Source organism: Haliaeetus albicilla, chromosome 2 (genome assembly GCF_947461875.1).
Source record: "Haliaeetus albicilla chromosome 2, bHalAlb1.1, whole genome shotgun sequence".
Lineage (NCBI taxonomy): Eukaryota > Metazoa > Chordata > Aves > Accipitriformes > Accipitridae > Haliaeetus > Haliaeetus albicilla.
In genome coordinates, this window is record NC_091484.1 from 4851603 (window position 1) to 4875066 (window position 23464).

At 42.6% G+C, this 23464-nt stretch overlaps 1 protein-coding gene across 1 annotated transcript in view; it reads right to left on the minus strand.

Moving 5' to 3' along the window:
• CDH4 (cadherin 4) overlaps nucleotides 1-23464 on the minus strand; it is a 468099-nt gene that overhangs the window by 87731 nt on the left and 356904 nt on the right. The window contains exons 5-6 of the mRNA XM_069804048.1: nucleotides 20133-20288; nucleotides 11924-12068 (exon numbers count right to left, since the gene is read on the minus strand). Of these exons, the coding sequence (XP_069660149.1) occupies nucleotides 11924-12068; nucleotides 20133-20288 (301 nt within the window). The remainder of the gene's footprint in view (nucleotides 1-11923; nucleotides 12069-20132; nucleotides 20289-23464) is intronic.

Consider the following 23464-nt stretch of genomic DNA (forward strand, 5'->3'; position numbering starts at 1 on the left):
TAGTGATACATATCCCTGCGAGTTTTCTTAGTTCAATAAGAATTATAGATTAAAAAATAAATGAATGTGTAAAGCAAATTCTAATGATGAATACGTTCTTATCTTTCTGCAATAATCCTGATTCACATTTGTGAAATGAAAACAAACTACTCGACAACTTTAACATTTTTCTGATCAATAAACTTCAGGAGAGGGAAGGAACAGTGAATTGAAACAAGGCTGTGCAAGCAATGAATTTTCTCCTTTCTCTTCAAGCATTCCTTTTTCGCTCTTTTGCAAAACCAGTTATCACGAGACAACTAATACAAATGAAGAAGCCAACCCTTAGATAAGTTCAGGGGAAATGTACAGGAGAAATTTAAATAGGAAATGTGCTGAATGAGATGTTTGATTTGGAATTTATGTTATCTTAACGCATTCTATACTGAAAATATCTCTGAACAGAATGTCAAAACCTGGGGCTAATGAAAACAGAAGTGGAAGAGGAAAACAGAATCTATTTTAGGACATGTGCAGTCTTAGGACATATTCCAAAAAACAGGTGGTATTTCGTGATTCACTCCTAGTGCAAGAAACAACTCAGAAAGGAAAATTACTTGGGCTACTAAGTTCAGAGGAGAGCACCCTGCAGTTCTGGTCCCTTCTCATCTGGGGTCCCTCAGGCCGTACTGTGGTTTCCAGAATAAACCAGGACATGTGGGAGATGGTGTGTTCCCAGCTTGGCAGGGGAACCCAACAGGCTGCTGCTGTGGTGGGCATGGGCTGAGCTGACAGCAGCTATACTGTGGATGGAGCGTATAGTAGGTCTCCTTCGCTCTTCCCCTGATCTTTTTGCTTCTTTTCTACAGCGTAGCATAGGACTGAGCACATCTGCTCTAGAAAAAAGGACTATTTCAACAGCGTTTGACCTACATTCCCATAAAGGGAGATGGGACTGGACAAATGTCTCTAAAGTCATGAACTGAGCACCAGGGAGCTGTATTTCAAGAGGCAATCTGCTCCCTATCTCATATCTTTAATTTCTGTTATGAAACCCAACCACAGAGAAAATAAAGAGAGGAACTCAGCATTAATTACTAACTTCTAACTTAATAAAGCGTCCTCTGCAAAGGGCCCTGTGTGGCTGCAGCACTTTGCAGCGCAGGATGGAATTGCAGCAGCCGCTTCCTTCCCCGGCTCTCCGCTGCTCCCTGGGGCTGCTTGTCTGACCACAGTCTCCTGTAAACCGGCTGCAAATTACTTCTTCTTCTCTGCAGTGTGGATGGTGGCCGATACATCCGTTCCCATTCCTATGCATACACATTTCCCACCCGGCAACGCTGACCCAAGAATAAGAGCGTGACAGCATCTCCTGTTACCCGTGCTGAGGGTACCACTCCTGAGGACCGCTCCCAGGGGATAAGCTGGTCTAACCTATACTCACCATCTATGTATCACTCAGTTTTCTGTATGTTTAGCCTGTCTTTAAGCAAGACGTATCCACTAGATACTCGTGTGCTGCAGTAATGACATGAACATATATCTGTGCACTAGAGTATTCAATGGAGCGATGTGGATATATACTGCTACAGCGTCTAACACCTTCTGGGTGCTATATAAAGTCTTCCACTATACTAAGGTGGTTGGTGATGATTTACCTGCTATAAAAGTAAATAATGTCATGTTTCTACATCCTATGCACGGGGATATATCTTCATATACTTTATATTAAAATAAAGGAAATACATTCCCATATCCAGCATCCAGCCCCTATTACTACACAAATTAGGCAAATATACAGTGGCAGACTGCACAGTTCTTACACACCTGAGGACTGAGGCTGCTATTGTTAGGGTTTAAGTGAAAAAGTACAGACTGCCCAGTCTGGCCTGCAGGATATGTGTGTGTACGCATTTTCTGGAAATCAAAGTATTAACCACGCCATCCCAAAATCCCTGTATCCTGCCCAAGCAGAGACTCACAGCAGTTACTACAGACCAGAAACACCGGGAGAACTCCAAGTCACAGTCAAGACCCCCAGGCTGTACTCTGCCATTTTTGGGTCAGACCCTGCCAGTGGTGATGGAGCTACAACAGACGTGTACAAACGCGGCAAGAGGGACTTCACGCTTTCAGCCTATGAGAGAAGCATTAGCTTTATTGTTCTGCTCTGAAGGGCTTGCTCTCAAGCACACTGACAACATTAAATTAATGCATGAAGTGCCAGAACTCGGGAATTTGCCCCAGCCTGCGCAGTGTATCACATAATGAATACCCAGTCCAGACGGTGTTTGATCTAAATGTATTAAACTACACACCTGGCCTACTAACTCAGGTAGATAACCTGTTGAAAGAAAAACATTTCTCATCAAATAAGGCACATGGTACGTTAAATAAAATACCTAACCTAGTACATCATGTCAATATTAAATCAAATTTGTTGCATGTTGAACAGCTCTTCCGAGAAGCAGATTGAATTATCATGCGCAGCTAGTGATGACAAGATTACTGTGAATTAGCTTTCATTAACTAATGTGCCAAGTTCATATATCACCTGAGTTAAAATTAATGTATGGCATGACGAAGGAGATCTATCAATAAAAGGCAAGACCCCAAGAATCTGCAACTTCACAATGCATTCCCCTTGATTTCCCAGAGACTGCAGTCTCCTAGATGTTACTTTGTCAAATGAGATATTTTTGTTTCAATCTAACAACGGACAAGACACACGAGAAAGATGCTTGAAAGCACCCCTTATGGAAAATATTCCCATTAGGTTAATTAAGCTTTCTACAGGGTAGGCAAAATAACACTTCACAGAATCTGGGGGGATGGAAGCAAGGGGAGATAATTTTTACCTGTATATTCAGTTTTGTTTATTGATTTTAAAATTAATCGCATCTGCTTGTAAAAGACTGCAGAAAGATTTTGCTAGGTTCACTATATCTCATTCGATCTGTACATGTTAAGTAAAAAAAGAAGCAAACCAAGAAAGATAGCTGCCCTGCGTATGTATAAGCAGATAAGCACACAGTTGTAAAGAAATGTCCCCCCCCCCAGTTATTCTGGAATCTGAGAATCAGCTCAATTCTTTCTAGCTCAGACAGTCCCAAAGCATGCCAAGGACTGCTAATTCACATCATGTTGTCTGCAATCTCTGCTCTCCCATCTATGCAACTTCATCTCTCCTTAAAGACTGAGCTTTCACGGTTTCAAGGCATACAAACAATATCTTAGCACAGTTGTGCTCCCAAAGTCTTTGTTACAATTGCTTTATAATTACCATCTTTCTAAGCTGGTTTGATATCCATTAGTTAGATTTAATGCATGTTAAAAGAAAGAGCTAATGGACACTTATCAGGAATCCAAATAAAAAAGATAAAAAAACCCTTTTACTTTGCCCTTTATACCACATATCACTATAAAAATACACAATCCTCTCTGTCTGCTCCTGTGAGAGAAAAAGCTAAAAATTCATCCAGTTTTTACTGATACCGCTGATTCTCTATTCAGCTTTATCTTACAGTTTATGTTTTTTAATGGCTGGTAAATGGTTGCAGAATCATTAAAGGTTGGTTAACCTTCTCAGTCTAATTTTGACCTACAAGATACTTAATTTAATCATTCCCCCATAGAAAAGGATTGAATCATTATGTGCAGACATGTGGTGATGGCCATATTACATTAGATCTTCATTAACCCAAGTTAATAATGGCTTTGTACTAATGGAAACCTCCCCTTCCTCCTAATTTTTTTTCCCCTAAATTGGAAAGCTCACTTAGTGAATACTCTGCATCCGATGCTAGATAGAGAGAAGACAGTAATTCCTGATGGGAAGATTAAATACTGAAAAGCAGTGTAAAATTTACAACATTTCTTAAAAAGAAAATTTTCCATTCAGAAGACTTTCCTGATACTAGCGTTCTTCCCCACAGAGGACGGGAATGTCATGCCCCTACTCATGATAGGAACGCTTCACCCTTTAAGTGATTTCATTCATTGCAACAAGGTCTCAGGAACAGAAAGAGAGCAGAGTAGAAAAGCAAAGACGTCAAAACCAGCTTACAATGAATAGTACAATGGGATCCCGAACAAGTCCTCAGAGTACAACTATACACATAATTACTTGCCTACAGCTTCCCTATGTAAAAAATTATCTTTCTTACCAATAAACATGCTGAAGTGTGCTTGTGCTACCTGGCTTTTTAATTGATCAATAGAACTAACAAGATTCTTCCATTCCCAACATGGGGAGGTGAGGCGAGGGGCGGGAGGGGGCTGCCTACAGGTACGCAGGTTGCAGTGCCACCGAGCCGTCCCAGTTAGTTTTACTTGCCCTACCCGGGGTACCAGTAGCAGTCTAAATGGCACAGCACAGGTGCTGTGGGTGAATTTACCTTGCCAGTAAGTATAAATTTGAGAACGGTATTTAGACAACTGCTGTAGTGTTAAAGACTAAAACATCTCAGCAAACAAACCTGTATCCTCAAGTTAAAAAATATCAAACGTGTTCAATAGGTGATTTGAAGCACTTTCACATACTCATTGTTAACAGTTTCAAATGAAAAATGGGGAGCTGACTCACCAAAGGTGCTGAGCGGAGTTACATAGGTAAACAGGAATGTGTGCAAGACATCAAGATGACGGAAGTGCCTGAAACTCTACTGCAGATGTAATAAATTGCAAATATACTTAAATTAAACTGCATCCCACATGCTCTAGATAGAAAACTAAACAGAAACAGGGTTTTCCTTCCGAATGATATTCCTTCAGTCATAACTGAGAGCTACTGTCATTCTCCTTCACCATTATTTTTGTAATCATTGGCAAATTTGACCTTTCAAGCAGCTAACCTAATTCAGAAAGGATGCCGCTTCCTAATTAGCGGATACATCAGATTCTCAGCCTCAAACAAGGCAAGAGCCAACCTAATGAGAATAAAGAGAGCAAGCGGGTCTGGAGAGATGACTGAGCAAGTCGAAGAGGCTGCTGTCACCTGGAACTGAAATAATAGCTTCTTATTGTTAAAAATGAAATAAATACCTCCGGAGAGAAAATGAACGGATGGGCTGAATGCAGCATACACATGGGCACAGCCAGATTTGAAAGTAACTCTTGTACAGCAGCCTGCAGCCTACTGAGACCCTGTGTACCGCAGAGAAATAACAGAAGTAAAACTTCAAGATGGGCAAAAGCGCATTCAGCCTCTGAGCAAATAGTTTTGACTGCATAAATCGATGAGCCTCAGCTCAGCTGAGTTCCTGCAGATGAAACCTCTTGATTCCCAGAGGCTAATTCAAAAAATGGAGAAAGCGTGACTTAGGACAAGATATCCTGCACACCACCACCGACCTGTGCTTAAAAGTATGGCTAGTTTTCATGCTTAACTGAAGGCAATATGCAACTAGTGAAATCACGCAGAACCGGCTGCACAAAACCTGAGACCTAACAGATCTTCCACAAGGCTTGAATCCAATGCTTGAATTTTGACATTATAATGTAGTGTAATGTAATGTAATGTAATGTAATGTAATATAATATAATGTAATATACGTACTATAATATATATAATACTATGTTCTCTGTAACTGCTGGTTGAAAGGAGGCAGAGAGTGGACTATTGCAGTGTTGTAATTCCCTTCTAGAGTGGTCTCAGAACATGATTTCCACATTTTTTTAATTTATATCAGCATGGCCATTTTTTTCTGGAGGGCAAAACCATCAGTCTAGGGATTTGCATTTTTTTCTCACCTACAGTCCCATAATTCACTTCCTTGCTCTTGGGACTGGATGCTTCTGAAAAAGGAAATTAAGAGCACAGATTTCATAACCACTCACCTCGAAATAAAATGGAAAGCACTACCACATGCATCTGCAGAAAAACAATTTCTTATCTTAAAATTGTGCTTGGCTGAGCAAAAGAACTTGAAAAAGAATATTGTGTATCCTAAGTCTGTGTGTAATGTGTGAGAGAATAGAGTCAGGTTGGACAAAGCCATTTTTAATAGCATATAAAGTGCAAGCATAACAGTACCACCTACCCAAACTGCAGAAAATGGCACTGCACTGATGCATGTATTTAGGCTGGTGATGAACCCAGAAGTAACGCACCCAGCCTGTGAAGAGCTCTGGGATGACTGCAAGAATTTGTTGAGACCTTCTCTGGCTCTTGAAGATTTTACCATTACGTGTTCTCTGTGAAACGTACGGCATTTGCTTTGTTTCTAGCCTCTAGTGCTACCAACAGGAACGCGCGCCCGGCACACACGCTGGCCTCCCCGTGCCACGTCGCTGCCACCAGCCGAGTCAGCCCAGGTCCGTGAACCTGTTCAGGTGCTCTGTTCAATTAGGACCTTCCTAAACGAACAGTACTAAAATTAATTTACCTCCAAGTTGGTAGAAGAATAGTGAGCGTTTTAATTATGAGCAGCACTATGGCGTTTTTGGAATGGGTCGTGATGGAAGGAAGGGGTTTTCACTCAGTGTGCTATTAATTTTTAAAAATGAAGTGTCTTCTCTTCAGATCTCAGGTGCTGCCGCTTTCTTTTCCTCCCCTGCCACCCAGCAGCACCCGCTCTGTTCCTTCACCGAAAGAACGACCTGCAGGACACCAGGCATCTCTTTATGAATTGTACTGTCAGGTTGGAGAAGAGGAACAAGCCAGAACTGCAGAATCCAAATTCCCCACATGAATATATATACAAATGCAACTATATGCCTTAAAAGATTAATTTCACAAGCCTTAAATTGCAGTTTAATTTGAAAACTAATTCAGCCTCATAATTGGCTTTCTGTTCAAATCACTGAGGCTAAAGATTTAAATTCTTAATATTCAGATGACTTTCAAGTTTCTGGCCCCATCTGTGCATTAGTCCATGGTGTTAATCTCTGAGGGAATCTCTGCTGGCATAGAAATAAAATAAACAAACTGGGACACTAGTAGAATAATCGGCTTTTAAAATCCTTGGGTTTTTTATATACTGCTTATTTTTATGAGATTTCTTTAACTTAATTTGCCACATATAGATTTGGCTCCCAGCTATTTCATTTCTCACGTGGCATGCCATCAACAATTATTGTATCAGACTTCCATGAAATCAGGAGGAGATAGGGAAATTTTAAATTACAACATTTCTCATGTAAGAAATACTAATATTCTTTTATTTTGGAGGACTGTCCATACTTAGCAGTCTTCCACACCACTCCCAGGGAGGGTGGCAGGGGTAAACTATCCTACACCACACCACGAGCAAGAAGGAGCTGGATGAAACTCTAGTTTAAAAGAAGCCACTTGGACTTTTGCTATTGACTTGAAAGGGACCAAGATGCATCCAGAGAGTTAGTGAAGTGGAAAGGACGAATGGGAATGGAAAAGGCCAGTCTGACAGGAACAAATTGTTTTGGAGAGATGTGTTAATTTTTGACAATCTTTCTGTTAAAACAAAATAGATACAACCCAGAGCAAAGCACTCGAGTCACTGTGGAGCATTTCACATTGACCTTTTCAGAACTGAACGCTTCAGTTAAGTAAGACATCCACATCCTATCGTAAGGTACATTTTGTGGTGGTTATAGCAAAACTAAGCTTCTGCAGCGACCAAAATAATCTTTCTCCATCACATTTTTGTTTTGTGATTCAATTCCCTTTTTTCTTTTACATTTAAGCATTTTCATTCTATCTTACCGAGCAATTTTTTTTTTGGAAACTGTAGAATTTCTTTTGAAACAGCACTCCCCCAGGACACCCCTGGGATGCTGCAAGCCCAGCGGTACGAGTGCAGGGGCTGGGCTCGTGGCAGGCAGTAATTGGTGTTGTACAGGGGGAAAAACCCACCGCAAACCCCAGCTCCTTTCTGCCGTGAGGCGGTGGAGCTTGCACGGTGTGGCTCAGAGACGTGGGCTTTGAAAGGGCAGCAGAATTCTCGCAGGGCAGGTGGTGTTGGGCAGCGAAGCTGTGCAACCCGTCCCACTTTATCAGCACTTGAAAGGTAACTTCTGCAGCTCCAGGAGAACTTTGCTGATTAAGGCTGCCAGAGGGACCAGGGGAATTTCAGCTCGAGCTTGCAGCTGCATTTTTAAAACTTGGCTGTGTTCTTCATATAGAGGCAAAGTTCGAAGCAGCAGAACATTATTCAGTATGAGTAAAACACACTCTTCTAAGATACACTTTCAAACAGTGGTGTGTTAAATCAGAACAACTCGTGGAGGGGGAGAGTAAGGAAGAAAGATGGTCCCCTGGAAAAGAAAATCCCGCATCACTATTCCTGTTCTGCATTTTTGGAAGGGCCTGCATTTACACATTAAAATTGTCCAGCTGCGTGACCCTAGGCTAGATAAGCTAGAAATGCATTAAAATGTTTTCCAGAGAATATCGGAAAAGGAAAAAGAAATGCAATTCAGTTTAAGAGCCATCACACATTTGAGGATGTGGAAGGGCCAGGCTGTGACACGTGTTCATGCTACAGAGAACTTTACTCCACCAAGAACGAGCTCCTGATTTCAAGAACACTATGCTACGGTGTAAAACACTATTTCAATTAAGTTGTTATAATCTTAACCAGCAACAACAACCTATTATAATTAATAATACTTGATGATTTCTTTTCTATTCCTGTCAAGGGTTGCTTCAAGGTGACTTGCACACCGCAGAGAGCACGCTCCTTGGAAACCCAGGCAGTCTGAGTGCTCTGCAGTCTGGGAAGCCCCTTCACTGAAACCCCATCAGGCTGTCTCTGATGAGTCTCTTCACATTGCTGCCAATTCTTCCAGCTCTTGGCCAATCCTCTTGGAAGGATATTTGTATTTTAGGCTAAAGGCAAACTTGCTGCTTCTGTGGGAGGCTAAGTGCCCAGCGGTATCACACCGTGCCACAGGTTGGAGTACGCGTTCTTTCTGCGTTCCCATTTTCTCGGTTTGCTCTACCTCCTTTTGCCTTATTCACCGTCGATTCAGTAGGTCACATCTTACTTGTCCACCCTCCGTCCCCTGCCAGGTCCAGGCACAATTTGCAGCTGTCCTACAGGGTCCGGGATGAGGCCCGGCGCTCTCTTCCAGCTCCCCGCATCCCGGCTGCTAAGAGGGGACCACGCTGCACTTGGCGGTGCCCCCGACGCCTTCGCTTTGCCCCGTAGCCCAGGGCGTGCTGTGACGGCACCGCAGGGCCCTTTCCCGTTCCCTTTGAATGGGATCTGCTCTAATGATCCTGCTAAGCCTTACAGGGGCTTTCCTTGCAGCTCAAGGTCACCGCGCCCTGCTCACTCTGTGCTCAACAGCATATTTTTGACGGTCTTGCTCTGCAAAATTTCCATGAGTAGAGCTTGAACTCCATATGTCCCTTTTTTTTTTTTTTAAATCTGGGCAAAATTCCGACTGACTTCAAACAGTCACTGGCATGCTCACACTAGCTGCCCTCAAAGTCAGCATTTATCTGTGGTACTCTAATACTCTAGCTACTTTTCTCATAAGAGGTGTGCAAAATTATTAAGAACATTGCAGATACTGTGGCAATCGAGTAATACTGCATTTTTAATCACAGCCGTTATAAACAGGCATATGGAAGATGTGAGAAATAACAATTGTATGGGATATCCAGGGAAGCATTTTCAGTCCTCAGGCGTAGTTCAATAGCAACGAACAGTGGAAAATGAATGTTGAACTCCTGTAACATATAATAAGATTTCTTAGTTTGCTTGAAGCAAATCTGTACTTTATACATGGATATACACACATATGCATATATATAGTTATAGATGCATATACGTGTGTAACTTACTGTTGAATCAATACTGAACACATTTTGCTGTTACCTCTAAAAATATGCAATGCCTTTCATTTGTCGACCACTGCCACAAATAATCATGAATTCTGGCCACATATTTTTTCTCTTGCAACGGCTGGTGTGGTACCTCCTTACTTGTTATAAAATTCTGAAGCATCTTGAACTATAAAAAAGTTTCCAAATCTCTGCAAGATCTATGCTTAGCTAAATACATTATCTAGACTTGTCTCTACACAAAACAGAGATACATAACTTTGAGGCAAAGGAGGAGCATGCAGAAATCCACAGTAACTCTATGACCTCTCTTTCACTTTCTCAAAGACACAACATCATGTTTATTGCCAAGTACATGGAATGAGGGCCCCAGATACCCAAATTCCCAGGAGGTTCTACAAAAGCAAAGAACAGAAATTCAATACTAATATAAACCTTTAAAAGAATACCGATTAAACAGGAAAGAGGGGAAAAAACCCCCACCCAAATACATCAAAGACAAATGTAATTGCTTTTGAATAAAACCAGATTGCTTTCTACCTACCTGCCTTAAAGGCAAGCACTCCAGCCTGGGATACAGAATACCAAAAATCACTGGTAGAAGCAGAGGCACAAGTATTTTGTAGGCAAAGTTAACCTATTCTGATTTAATAGCTCAAAGGCTTATCTGGATTTCAGACAAGAAGAGGATGCAATTTACTGCTTCTTTCACACAAATGAGCAGAGCTAGTTAAAACATTCGGGAGCACTTTGAATATTGATCTGTCCTAGAATAAGACGTAAGAAATCTGATTTGCCATGGAAATGTTGTATCAATCTTCAAACCTTGATATGCCCCAAAGTGGCCTTCAAACGAAAGCCGGAAAATCCTCTGGGAAGATGTCATTAGAGCCATCAGCTCAGGGACTTCTGGCGTCCCCTCTGCCGAGCAGGACTGGATCAGCACTTTGAAGCAGGTATGTCACCACCCAAAGCATATCAGGAAGGGAGCTGTACCTATTCTTTCCTCAAAAAGAACGTCACGTTCTGTCCCCACTACGTGTCACCGCAGCAGCCCATTCCTCACAATGCCGAAAGACAATCAATCACGACTGTGAATCACCTTGTTCAAAGTAGTGGCCACCGGAGACTTCCCTATGACACCTCAGGCAGCGGAGAAGCCATGATAAATGTTTGCTGACACGAAACAAAGTCACGCGGTATTTAACCCCTGAGCTGGCAAACAACTGAGGATAAAATTTGTCTGGGAAAAATCTCCCTCCGATTTCGGGAGACTTCCAATTGTACTGGTGACAGTTTTCACAGGATAATTTATGTTCAAAGAATGAATACACTCATATTAGTTATGCTCAGCAATAGGCTAAACTAACCCTGCTACCACGTTGGAAACTGCAGGGTTACGCCACACTTAAATCAACAACACAGTTGAAAAGAAAGCATTAAAGACCCTTATAACTGTATTTTTCCAAGCATATAAACATGTTCACATAAAAATCATCACTTGTATTCCATGTGCAGCTTACACCCTCACTAATTTTTCAGCCATAAATTTTCTGAAATTCTGCTTTGGGTTTTTCCCCGTTTCAACCTCTGTAAGAAAAGTCCACGGGGACGGAGGATGAGCCAGCAATTTCAGTGGGAATATTCCCACTTCAGTATGTTTGCATCAGGCCCCAAAATAAGAAAGTATTTTCTTCACACTTTGGGACACAGACCTCTTTGGAGTCTGACTGGGTGCCAGGTATTGACTTTGCAAATGACTGGATATATAAGGAGGCAGATATTCAGCGTTTCAGGCACAGGGTCAGTGAAAGACCACGGCTGGGTTGGCTTTCAGTACTCTGCGGTTAGAATAACAGCCCTGTACACGTGTAATGAGCGTATGAGAATGGCAATACAGAGCATTACTCTACAAAACTGCTGCTTTTGCAAATTTCACATCTAGGAAGGGACCACCAGGATCCAGGTTCCCTCTAACCCAAGTCTGTGCTTTCTCTGCATCCAGAGAAAGAGATACCAGCTAGACTGTTCCCACCTCCATCAGTCTTCAACGAAAAGCCAGCAACGGCAAACCCTTCCTACATTCCCGCTATTTCAAGAAGAGGCAAAACCACCATGCCAGATTAATGTTTGAAAGCCTGTGATAACTTCAAGACTTTTTTTCAACTGTACCTGGTTTAGAGCCTTCATCAACAGATCCATTATAGACTTGGTTTATAAACTCCGGTCTGTTGTCATTCATATCAATCACATAGATGTAAAGGTCAATAGGATTCTCCACCTTGTTTCCATTCATATCCACCGCATGAGCCCGGAGCTGGGAATAAGCACAATGAAAGCATAATATCAGCAATTGGATTTGTTGCAGAATGAGAGACTATGTTTTGTAAGAATTGACTTCACCTCATAAATACTTTCTCAAAATTGAACTGAGCGGGTATCTAATTCCAGCAGATTGCAGTGACGTGGTTTCCATCTAGACTCTACACACAGACAGTTTTTCAAGGCTTAACATAATATTGAAATAGTATTTTGAAACAGCAATTGTCAGTGGAAACACTTTAACTGTGGTGTAGTGATGCTATCTCCTTCACTGCTAATAGAGCACTATATTTTAATTTTTAAGACGTGGTGAACCCTGTCTGACAATCTGAAAAGCAAAATTTGCTTAGTTCCAAACACGGTGAGGAAATGAGTTTGACTCGAGAGGTTTCTTACGGGAACCTGCAGCCTTTCATACCCACAGTAACAGGGATTACTAGGTGAAGAGATTTCAGAATGACATTAGTATTGTTTATTCTTTGTTTAATCGTGGTCTCTAGGAACAGCAACAGCTACTGACCCCACTGCTCTAATGCACCAAAACCCATAAAAAAGTCCCTTTCCTTCAAACGATGGGAGCCCCTGTGGCACTACAAATGAAATATTTTTCTCAGGCTTGACTAAAATATCCAGTGATGAAACATTACAATAACCAGAGCCACAGTGTTAAGTCCTCAGTCAAAGTGGAACTGCGGCTTTATCTTATTAGCAGTAACCATCAGTAATAATGCTCGAAAACAAGAGCATCTGTTTTCTGAACAAAAGGGACAGATACAGCATGTCAAAATGAGTAATTAATAAAACAAAGCAATCAACAATAGTCTGGAACAATCAGTAATCAGGTGAAAAAAATGGATAGCTTTCTCATTAAAGGGAACAGATGGCTACTCTAAATGGCGTGTGCGCTGAATGGAGCTGCCGATGTCGGCTTCAGAAAAAAAACCAGACAAGCGAGGGAAGGGCTGCACGGCCCCTGACGATGGCTGGGCAGCGGAAAGGCATCGCCTGGGTGCGGGCGCTGCAGATTTCATTTGTCATCTCTCTTCATTTCAGCACCTGTGAGCATCGCTGAACCTCCACACCGCCACGAAAATCGGGGAGGGCGCTCAGGATGGCTGTGTGATATCCCACAAGGCTGGCGGGATGAAGAATGAAGGCTTCAGAGGATGCTAGCTTGGTACAAGGGCTGGCTGGAAGAGCGGGGCTGACGGACAGGGGACACACCAGCTCGTGCCTTCCGAGAGATTGAGGCCTCTGGTCCTTCCCGGCAGCTCCCTGGGCCGTCGGGCTGCTGCCGGGAGTTGGAGCTCCTGTGCCAAGGAGGTCTCTAGCTCCTCTGATGCATGACAAATAAATGTGCTAATTGCATTAGCACTGGTTTCCGTCTTTCGCTCTCGCTGTGCTGTGATTGATGCAACTTTCTCCTTCATGTATGGTGTTCAGAAATCCAGAGCTCAACAAAAGAAACTGCAACGCTATTAGGATGGGCTGGATTAACATTCAAGCAAGCAAAGAGAACAAACTGCCATGTGAAATGAGCTAGGAGAAAAACATTTTTTTTAAAGGAAGTTAAGCAGCAGTTTTTCTTTAAAGACTGAAGAAGTCCGGCTTTGTTTTCAATACAGGATGTACCATTTGTATTTCATGACTTGTAATGCTCTTAATATCTGCATTTCTTGCCTGCATACAAACTGCTTTGACTCCCACCTGTTGAGCTATCCTTCATCACGTCAGATGTAGCAATTCAATAACTTTACCAGTCAGAGGTCAGACTGCCTTTGAAAAAAAGTAATTCGGAGCTAAAATTAAAGTTATTATCTTCAAACTGCGGCAGCACTGGGCTCTCTCTTGCTGCATTTCCAGCAGCGGAAATGGTTCCATTCAGAGATAAAGCAGAGAGCAAAGCCGGTATCTTCCCCTTCAGATCTGACTCTCCCCCTGCAAATTTTTAATTACATTTGATAGCTTTTGTTTGAAATCTCCAGGAGTAAGGGATTTCTCAGCAATGCACGTCTATCTGCTTGTTGCACTCACCAAGCACATGTACCCACAAAGGTGTTACTGCCTGCACTCAAGGAAAAAAAGATTCAATAAGCAAGGCTGCAGGAATCTCATCAAACCTGCGGTGACATGCACAGGTGTCACCTCTGCCCCGAGCCCAGCACCAGCACCCAGGCTGAGTTATGGGTGGGAGGACAGTGCCCGGGGACACAGGCACTGGTGCGGGCACTGGTGCCCTGACTAATGGCTTTCGGACAGCCAGGAGGATGGCACCAGCTCCCCAAGCCCAGCGCGGCAGCAGACCCTGTGCCTTTGCACCCTGGATTGTGCTGGTGTCTGGGTGTCCCTAGCTGCTCTTCTTCTGCCCTCTAATGCAGTTGTTACTGCTGCCCTTTCTGCACGCCCCGCTTCTCTCTCCTGCTCCTTTTTTGCGTGACTCCAGTGAACTTTTCTTTTTCCTCTTGTGCCTGCGTGCATGAATTTTCTCTATTTGCATTCTTTTAACAATTCTCATGTGCCAACGCCTCCATATCCTTCCACAACACGTTGCTCCTCTGTGGTCAGTGCCAGCCGCAGCAGCGGGAGAAGAGAGGCCTGAGCCAGAGGGCTGAATCTCAGCTTAGCTCAGTGGGAGCTTTTCCTCATTAGAGACCATTCCTCGTTAGAGACCATTCCTCATTAGAGACCATTCCCAGCAGAGAGAGCAAAGGAAGGAGGGACTCCAGTGGGGCAATCTGTCCACCGGGAAACTAGCTGCATCTCCAAGCTAGATCAGATACTACATTTCCCTTCCTTAATTCATCTTCTCCCTTGTTCTCCTACCCTACTCTTTGTATTAATGAGGCATCCTCAAGCAGGACAACACGCTCGGTTTTGGAGTCGTTGGTCAGATCCTGAGACAGGGCTCATCTGTGCGAGGCACAGTTTGAGTCTAACGTGGGGCTCCACGGCTCAGCCTGCCATCTGCTCCCACCTGTGACCAAGTGGGTGTTTTGGTGGTAGAGCGATGGGTGGGATGAAAAGCAGGTGCGTGTGAGGACTTTGCGGCACTGGGCAAGGCACAAACGGTGATGGCTGCGCTCTGTCAGACACACGCGTCATTTAGAGTTGGAAAAACCACCAGTCAAAAGGCCGGTGAGCACAACCTGGGCCACAGGACACACGCCAAACACCGGTCATGCACGAGTATTCAAATGGAAGCTGGTGGCTAGCTGGAGATACAGTTAAGAAACATTTATACAGTTGGTTTGATGGTAGAACGTGACAGGAGTAGAGAAGGAATAAATAAAATCAAATGAAATACCTTGCAGAGGATTCTGAAAAATTAATACAGGTAGCTGGCTAATCTCTAGCCGGTGTATCGCTCTGCTGTACACCAGCCAAGAAGCTGGCTCGATATTCTTTAACAAATATTGTTTAAAAGTATGACAATCATTGCTATCATATTCAGCAGCAGCTACCATGGGTCTCTGAGGTTTTTCTACTGACAGTTTCCAGTGTAAATGTAGCTGTTGGCATACAAATGATTCAGTATCATGATTATTGATTACACTGGAGGCTGGTGGTATCTGAAGGTAGTTAGTCAAAGTCAACACAGTGAATTGTGTTAAATATGAATATTACTTATGCACTAATACTACTAATACAAATATACATTATCAATCAGTGACAGAGTCTTTAAGCAATAAGCATACAATGTCATGCCTAATTTGTGTGCTCTTAATTGTGATTAAAAGTTCAAATTAGAGTATTGTGACACAAATGGCTGGCATTACTCACTAGAACTTGGTTCAAAATACTGGAATTAGATCTTGTATCCCTTAATTTCTAGTAAACTTTTTTGTCTCCTTGCACTTCAAACAACTCCTCCTCAGACTATAACCCACCTGTTCTGCTTTAGCCATTTCTGAGACGGTATTTCATCAGTCTGATGCTGAAAGCATACAAGCGTCTGGGACTGGATTAGGACTTGCTTCAAAGTTTCCCCCTAATGCACATTACTTGAGTATCATAAGCAATGACTACTTACTGACACGTTTATGTTGATGTCTTTTGAAAACAGAGCTTGAAAAACGTCTTGGAAAACTAACCTGCCAATTTACTATCCCTTGTACTTGCCAGGCCTAACTTCAGCTTGATATGAAACTGGTGTCTGGATGAGAAGAGACATTCAGATTCACTAATGCTGTCAGCAGTACAAACGGGACTTTGGGAATGCAGTTAAATAAGGCCAAGAGGACTCATGCATGTTAAATATTACTACCTGCTGAAACTTATTTGGCATGCAATAAACATTAAGGGCTGACTACAAAGGGAGATGCAACAACACACGCCTGCTGCAGTGAAACGGCAGCAAGATGGGGGGAATGAGCTCGTGCTTGTGCTGGGAGTGTGTCCCGAGGCTGCGTCCCCAGACACGGGCACTAAAGACACTGGAGCAGCTCCCACAGCATCACTCAGTGCAAGACGTGCAGTTCTGCACCACAACGTGGTATTGGTTAAGTGGCTGCAAAGCCCTTCTCATTTTTCTCTGCTCATATTTGCAGCTGACTCTGCGTCTGGGATGTCTGCAAGGTCCCTGGAGAGTTTGTACTCTGGTTTGTAGTGCAGACGGGAAAACAGATGAGGCCAAAATACAGCTGAACTTGCGATCGCTACCACTGCCAGTTGTGCTGGGAGGTTAATGCAGGAATGCTAGCACACACTGCACCTGGGCAGACACTGTGAGTCCCAGAGGCAAATACATCTCTGCGTACCTCAAGCTCGGAATGATCCTCCCTAAGAGTTCAAGAATGATCTTGAAAACAGGGGAAGTTCTGCTACAGAACTCCCGATCTAATTAGAAAAAATCTGTTTCACCTTAGGGAAAAAGGTAGGTTTCATCAGACAAATGGCTTGCTAAATGCGGGGAGAGTTAAAACACTAGTATTTTAAAAATGGTAGTCCTGAAGCGATACAGATAATTATGCATAAGAAAATATGTGTTGAAAATGTGGGAGTTAATGAAACAGAACTCTTCATATGTAGCCTCACAAACACTTGCAAATTATTATTTTTTTTTTTATAATTAGTTTTTAGATTACCTGGGAATGAAAACAGCAAGGACAACACTCGACAGTGACAGAGATGCTGAAAAGACTTCATTCTGCTTAGGACTGCAGAAAAGCTGAAGCTGTATAAATGCACCCGTCTTCAGCCAGAGCAGCAAGCCTGTATCGGGTAAGATGCCCATGTCCTACTGGGTAAAAGGGACCAGGGATGGTGCCTTGCAGCTCCCCCAACATCCTTTACCCCAGCGGAAGAGTTAAGCTACTAATCCGAGCTTAAGAAAACTCTACAGCAGATGTCAAACCCATTTAAAGATGGCCAAGCTCTACGGCTCAGATCCAAGCCTAGACCTCACGGCACTGTTCTTCCAGTACGCGGTATAAGCCTGGCTCCAAGTCTGCCTTTCCTTTCAATTAGAGACTCAGCTATATGAAGTGGCACAAATTCATTGGCTTCTCCACAACCTGCAAGAGCCAAGACTTTGGACTGTATCTTCTTTCTGGAAGCCAGCCTAATTTTTTCCAGTTTCTAGGACTGTCCGTTCCTACTGCAAGTTTCTGCACTAGTGTCTGGGTCATTGCTTTGTGCATGGTGTATTTATAAATGCTTTGTAAAAGAACAATTTGATGGTTCTATAAATCATCAATCCATTGCTACTAAGGCTGAAGGATCTAAAGGTTGTTTACAGCCATGACTTAAAATGTTCTCCATCACCTTCAAGTGTTCTGCTAACAAAGATTTTCTCTCACTCACTATTCCTGTCTATAAGGTCTGTCCTGGTTTCAGCTGGGATAGAGTTAACTGTCTTCCTAATAGCTGGTACAGTGCTATGTTTTGAGTTCAGTATGTGAAGAATGTTGATAACACTGATGTTTGCAGTTGTTGCTCAGTAGTGTTTAGACTAGAGTCAAGGATTTTTCAGCTTCTCATGCCCAGCCAGGGCACCTGACCCAAACTGGCCAACAGTGTATTCCATACCATGGGACGTCCCATCTAGTTTAGGAACTGGGAAGTGGGGGGGCAGGGAATCGTTGCTCGGGGACTGGCTGGGTGTCGGTCGGCGGGTGGTGAGCAATTGCCCTGTGCATCATTTGTACATTTCAATCCTTTTATTACTACTGTTGTCATTTTATTAGTGTTATCATTATCATTATTAGTTTCTTCTTTTCTGTTCAATTAAACTGTTCTTATCTCAACCCAGGAGTTTTACTTCTTTTCCTGATTTTCTCCCCCATCCCACTGGATGGGGGGGAGTGAGTGAGCAGCTGCGTGGTGCTTAGTTGCTGGCTGGGGTTAAACCACGACAGGTCTCATAACATACTTATCAGTTATTCACTCTCTATAAACTACATCTTCCTGTAACCTTCAGAGGGTGAATATGCTTATTTACATATGGATGTCACTAGTTCAAGGTTTCCGTAAGGAACAGAAAAGGCTGGAAATCCTGCAGTACAGATGAGGCAGACTTATCCAGTCACCTTTGCCAAGGTGAGGATTCAGTTTACTGAATTCACTGTAACCAGTAGGTTAAGTTCGTTATTAGGAGGCACATGATTTGTTGTTATGGAGGACAAAATCTTTTTCATCTTACGTTTTTTGACTGAGAGTGTCTGATAGTAGACATCACAGTGGCTCCATCAAAAGTGTTAACTTGTGTATTGTATTATTGTCTACACTGTTATAATAACCTGGCACTGCTGAAACAATATCAACGATGCTGAGATGACACATACTGTATCTCAAATATTCCTTTTTCAAAACAACCTCTGTTCATATTTTCCTAGGCACAACAAACAAAATAATTGTTCTTGTTCACAGAGGATAAAATAATTTTCCTTCAGATCTTCTTGTACCCAGGGGAAATCTCTTTTTCCACCCAACTAAAGAGGTAATCTATTTTCTTTATCCTTCCACCCCAGTCCAGAAGCTGTGTCAACATGGTTAACTGGATACCTCATAAAGCTGACAGAATGTGCATCTCCGACGGCGCAGTTAGGAATACGGTGTCAGTGGAAGTGACCCGTACCGTTTCACTGACATTACAGCATCCCTGGGAACGGCTATTACGATGCCGATAGATGTGGCTAATGCTGATACAAAGCAATCCATGAAACAACCTTTCACAACCACTCCAGGAGAGAACTAAAGCACAGACACAGAAAGTGTTTGAAATTTTGCAGGGCTATCATGCAAGGTGCAACCCATTTTTTTAGCAATTTGTGGGACTATATCGGCTGTGCAATTACACTATGCAATATAGGGGCTAGGATTTATATCAAAACATAACGGCCAATTACACTCTAAGCATTCTGCAGGTAGAGCATTTTATGAACTAGGATACACTTTTGAGTGTAATTAATCATAATTATTTCCTCATATTTAATATTAGCCTATCTGCATATTTAAAAACCTATCTGACACACCCCCATCATACTGCCTGAACATCTCCTAGTGATTTAAAATGAAAAATGACTATAACAATTATTGCATGTTTAGCTGCAGTAATGATTCTTAAATTAGTAATTTCCCAATACGTGCTAATGTAGCGATTGGCTTCTCATGGTTTTGGGGGGTTCAGTCCACACATAAATTTGCATGGATTTAATAAGCAGCGTGAAGTTGCACCACTTTAAACAAATGACTCTGACTTTGTGTCTGAAAAGGACATCAGTTTAATGCCGCTTTGCATTGGTTTGGCTGATTTAGCAAGGGCAGGTTACACTAAAGGAAAGCAGAAACAAAGCCAGCATCTCCGTATACAAAAACAATTGCTCCGGCAGAGCGAGACTGAGACTCACAGTGTTAGTTAAGCCTGAGCACCTCTGTGCAGTCAGCTCCTCAGGTCTCTGCTGACACAGGGAGCCCATCCAAACTGTGAATCAGGCTCCGATTTTGAGCAAAACCCCATGTCTTCTCAAAGCTGCATGTTCCTTCTTGAAGCCAGCATTTCTGGTCCGGTTTTGCTTTGAGCTTGCGAACCGAGATAAAACTCCAAATGTTTTATGCTTACGTGGTAGGAAGCTCTTTCTTCTCTGTCCATCGGGCGAGTCACATACATCCTGCCAGATACAGGGTCAATGCTGAAGACTTCCATCGGCGGCTGGTCGGCTCCCACTCCAGTGATGCTGTATCTGATATGGATCTCTTTGTCTTTATCAGAACGAATCTGGATGAAATAACAAAGACAGCAATCGATAAGTTTTGGACAAAAGCCATATAGATGTTTAAACAACTTTAAAGATCTGAGCCTGAAAGCTGCATGAATGTAATACTGCTGTCAATTTTGACAAGGGAGCTGTACGCCAAAGGTTTGGGGAAAAGCCAGGAAAAGCATATTCCACATATTTTCAGCTATTTTTCTCTTTTATTCATGATAATTCTTTAGGAATCATTGAAATTCTGACTTTTTGCCTTAGATGTGGAAGAATCTATATGCACAAAAATTGCTGTTTACGTGTTATTAAAACCCTAGGCTCCGTAAAGTGTCCAAATTGTTCAGCTATACCCAGAGTCTCCCAGCCATTAATCACTTCTGAAAACGCTGTCTGCAAGCTCCCACATCATGTTCTCAGTCCCTGTGACTGTGCACACAAATACTCCCATGAAATTTGAAGAACAGGGCTGCTTGCTCCCTCTTTGTCCAACCCTGCTGGCTCAACAAGGCAAGGCTGGGAATGCCCGGTGGGTTGTTACCATTTCATTTGACTATTTGTTGAGGAAAAGCATGTTTGGCACATTGCTTTTGAAACCCCTTCCCTCCCATACCTTGAGAACAACACAAACTGAATACAGCATGACAAATTACATGAACCTTGGATACAGAGCTGAGAAAATAAAAAAGGGAGGTTAGTATGTTGTCCTAGCAACCCTGACTATCTCTTTAAACCCAAATTTAATTTTCTGATCAAATGCTGAAAGAAATCCTTGCAACAGCGTGACTATTCCTGAAAGAAAGTGCAAGGTACAAATAAATTACCACCCCCTGCACCATCACAAACTGTCTTGGCAGTGTAAAAGCGACGTGCATAAATTTTTCCCTAACAGGTCTACGAATACAACAAAGCAGCGGGAAGATAATAGAAACCTCGTAGCCGAGTGCACGTTAGCATCTCTGCTACGGCAGCGGCATGCTCAGAGGAGCCTGAGTGGGCTCAGTGGGATGTGGGAGGCCCCTGCGCCCCCCGAAAGAGCCCCAATTTGGGGAGCGAAGGTGGTTTCCCAAGGGAAAAGGAGGCTTCACTTGTCAAGCAAAGGAATTGGGACGGGGCTGTGGGCTGCTCTCGCACTCCTCCCGCATGTGACCTACCGCTATTTCTTCCTCTCCTGACACGGGAGGCTGACAAGATGCTGAACGTGTCGGTGCAGAATAATATCAGATCCCCTGGCCCTGAGAATCTCCTTTGATGCCTTTGTCCAGATCATTACCAAGTTTGTACACTGTTTTCTTTGTACTGCCTCCACCAAATAGTCTGCTCCCGTTAACGGCTAATAATGTCAGTTATTACTAGACACTGCCAGGATTGATTCGTGCTGCACCTACGCTTCTGGAGCTGAAGGTCAAGGAAGAGAGACAGTTTCATCTGTCTTTTCTCTACAGGATTCACTGCTTGTTTAGGCTATTAGTACCAAGGAAAACTGATTGGACTTACACTGGTATAATCACTTAAAAGAGGTACTGGGGACATTGTGAAAGTGCCCTCATGCTGCACACAACTGTTTATGCAGGTTTTTGTGGGCCCAGTGGGTATCTGTAATAGGGACTCAAGCAGACAGGCATGAACCCAATTTTCATTAGCAAATCTATGGGTGAAAAAGAGCATATTAAAATCAAGCTTTGCTTGCACAACCGGGGTTTTAATGATGGCAACCAACTCACCAGTTCAAGAACTGAAGTCCACAGTCCCCATTTTCAGAACGTTAGCTTTCACCCTGCCAGGCGGAAAGGGCTGAAAATTGAATTTACGTGACTGTCTGTGCAAAATGTATAGCTCAAGTCAGGGAGTTCAAGCTCTAACCCCCTATGTACACATTTGTAGCTAGGCTTCAGGTAAGTGAAAATGTAGGAAGCCACCACTGGACCTCTAGCTTTGGGCCAGCATCAGGTTTCCACCTTAGAAATTAAAAAGCGTAATGTGGGATGAATGGTTGTGTGTCTGTCTCTATTAACATGTGTTTGCACAGCTCCGAAAGACCTAAAACGTGTCATGATAAAACCAGCCCTTCATCCTTTACAAAGGTGGAAGGAAAAAAAAAAGACCAAACCCAAGGTATCTGCACTTTCCCTGCCTTTTTGGTCACTGAAATACAGGAGCTGGGAGGGTCTCCCCAGGCCCAGCCCCAGCCTGGCTCAACTATGGCACCAAACAGCAAATGAGTCTCTCTCCAAGTAACTAAAATGGAAGCAATTTTAACCTGAATCACAGAATAACAGAATCTGTTAGTTCTTTGCGGACATTTTTCTGCTCTATTTCCTGTTGCATATAGTACCCAGATCCCATTGTGATAGAAGCATTAGAAATGCATAGAGAGAGACAGAAACAGGGAAAAGGAGGCTGGATTTAAATATTCAGTGCTAAAGGCACTATATTTTATTTTCAGGAAATGCAGATAAACAGAAGCTCTCTAAGAAAGCTATGTACAGTTTAATAAAGTGTATGCTATAGGATGTCCTTGCAGCACTTTTATTAGCATTAATAGGGTCTAAGCTGTCTGTATGTAAATCATTGCAGATCTAGGAGATGAAATATATCATAAGACCCACACAACTTGCCCAATTATACTAAGAAAAATCCATGAGCTAATTATACTGCTTTGAGCAAAACAAAGATGGGGGAAGTACGTTGCAAATATTCAGCAATGACTCATTATTTGTTGTTAATTGCATCATACTACAATGGTTTGCCTGTTACCTGTACTTAATTCCGTTTCCAGTAAGAATACAAGGATGTGAAATGTTCAGAAAAAATCATGTAAGAAGTAGCACTTGTCACTGAAAGTTGCAAAGACCATTGACAATGAAGCATAGTATGTATTACTACCAGGGAGATATTCATCGCACAAAGGCACATGCTTTTTATATTGGAACATGTAATTTTAGCACTCTTAATGAGATTTAAAAAAAAAATTTTTTTTTCAGTAATCCTGTAACATTTTGACCAAAGGTTTCATTTGCATAATTCCCAGGGTGCAATTTAGTAAATCTTGTTGAGAAGTTAAGAACATTATCTGAATACAATGTAAGGTTTACTTCTTTTGTTGAAACCGTTCCTGGAGCAGTTTACCATAATAATAATAAGAATAAAACCCCCCTCTATTCCCAAGGAGCTCACTAGATCAGGAGAA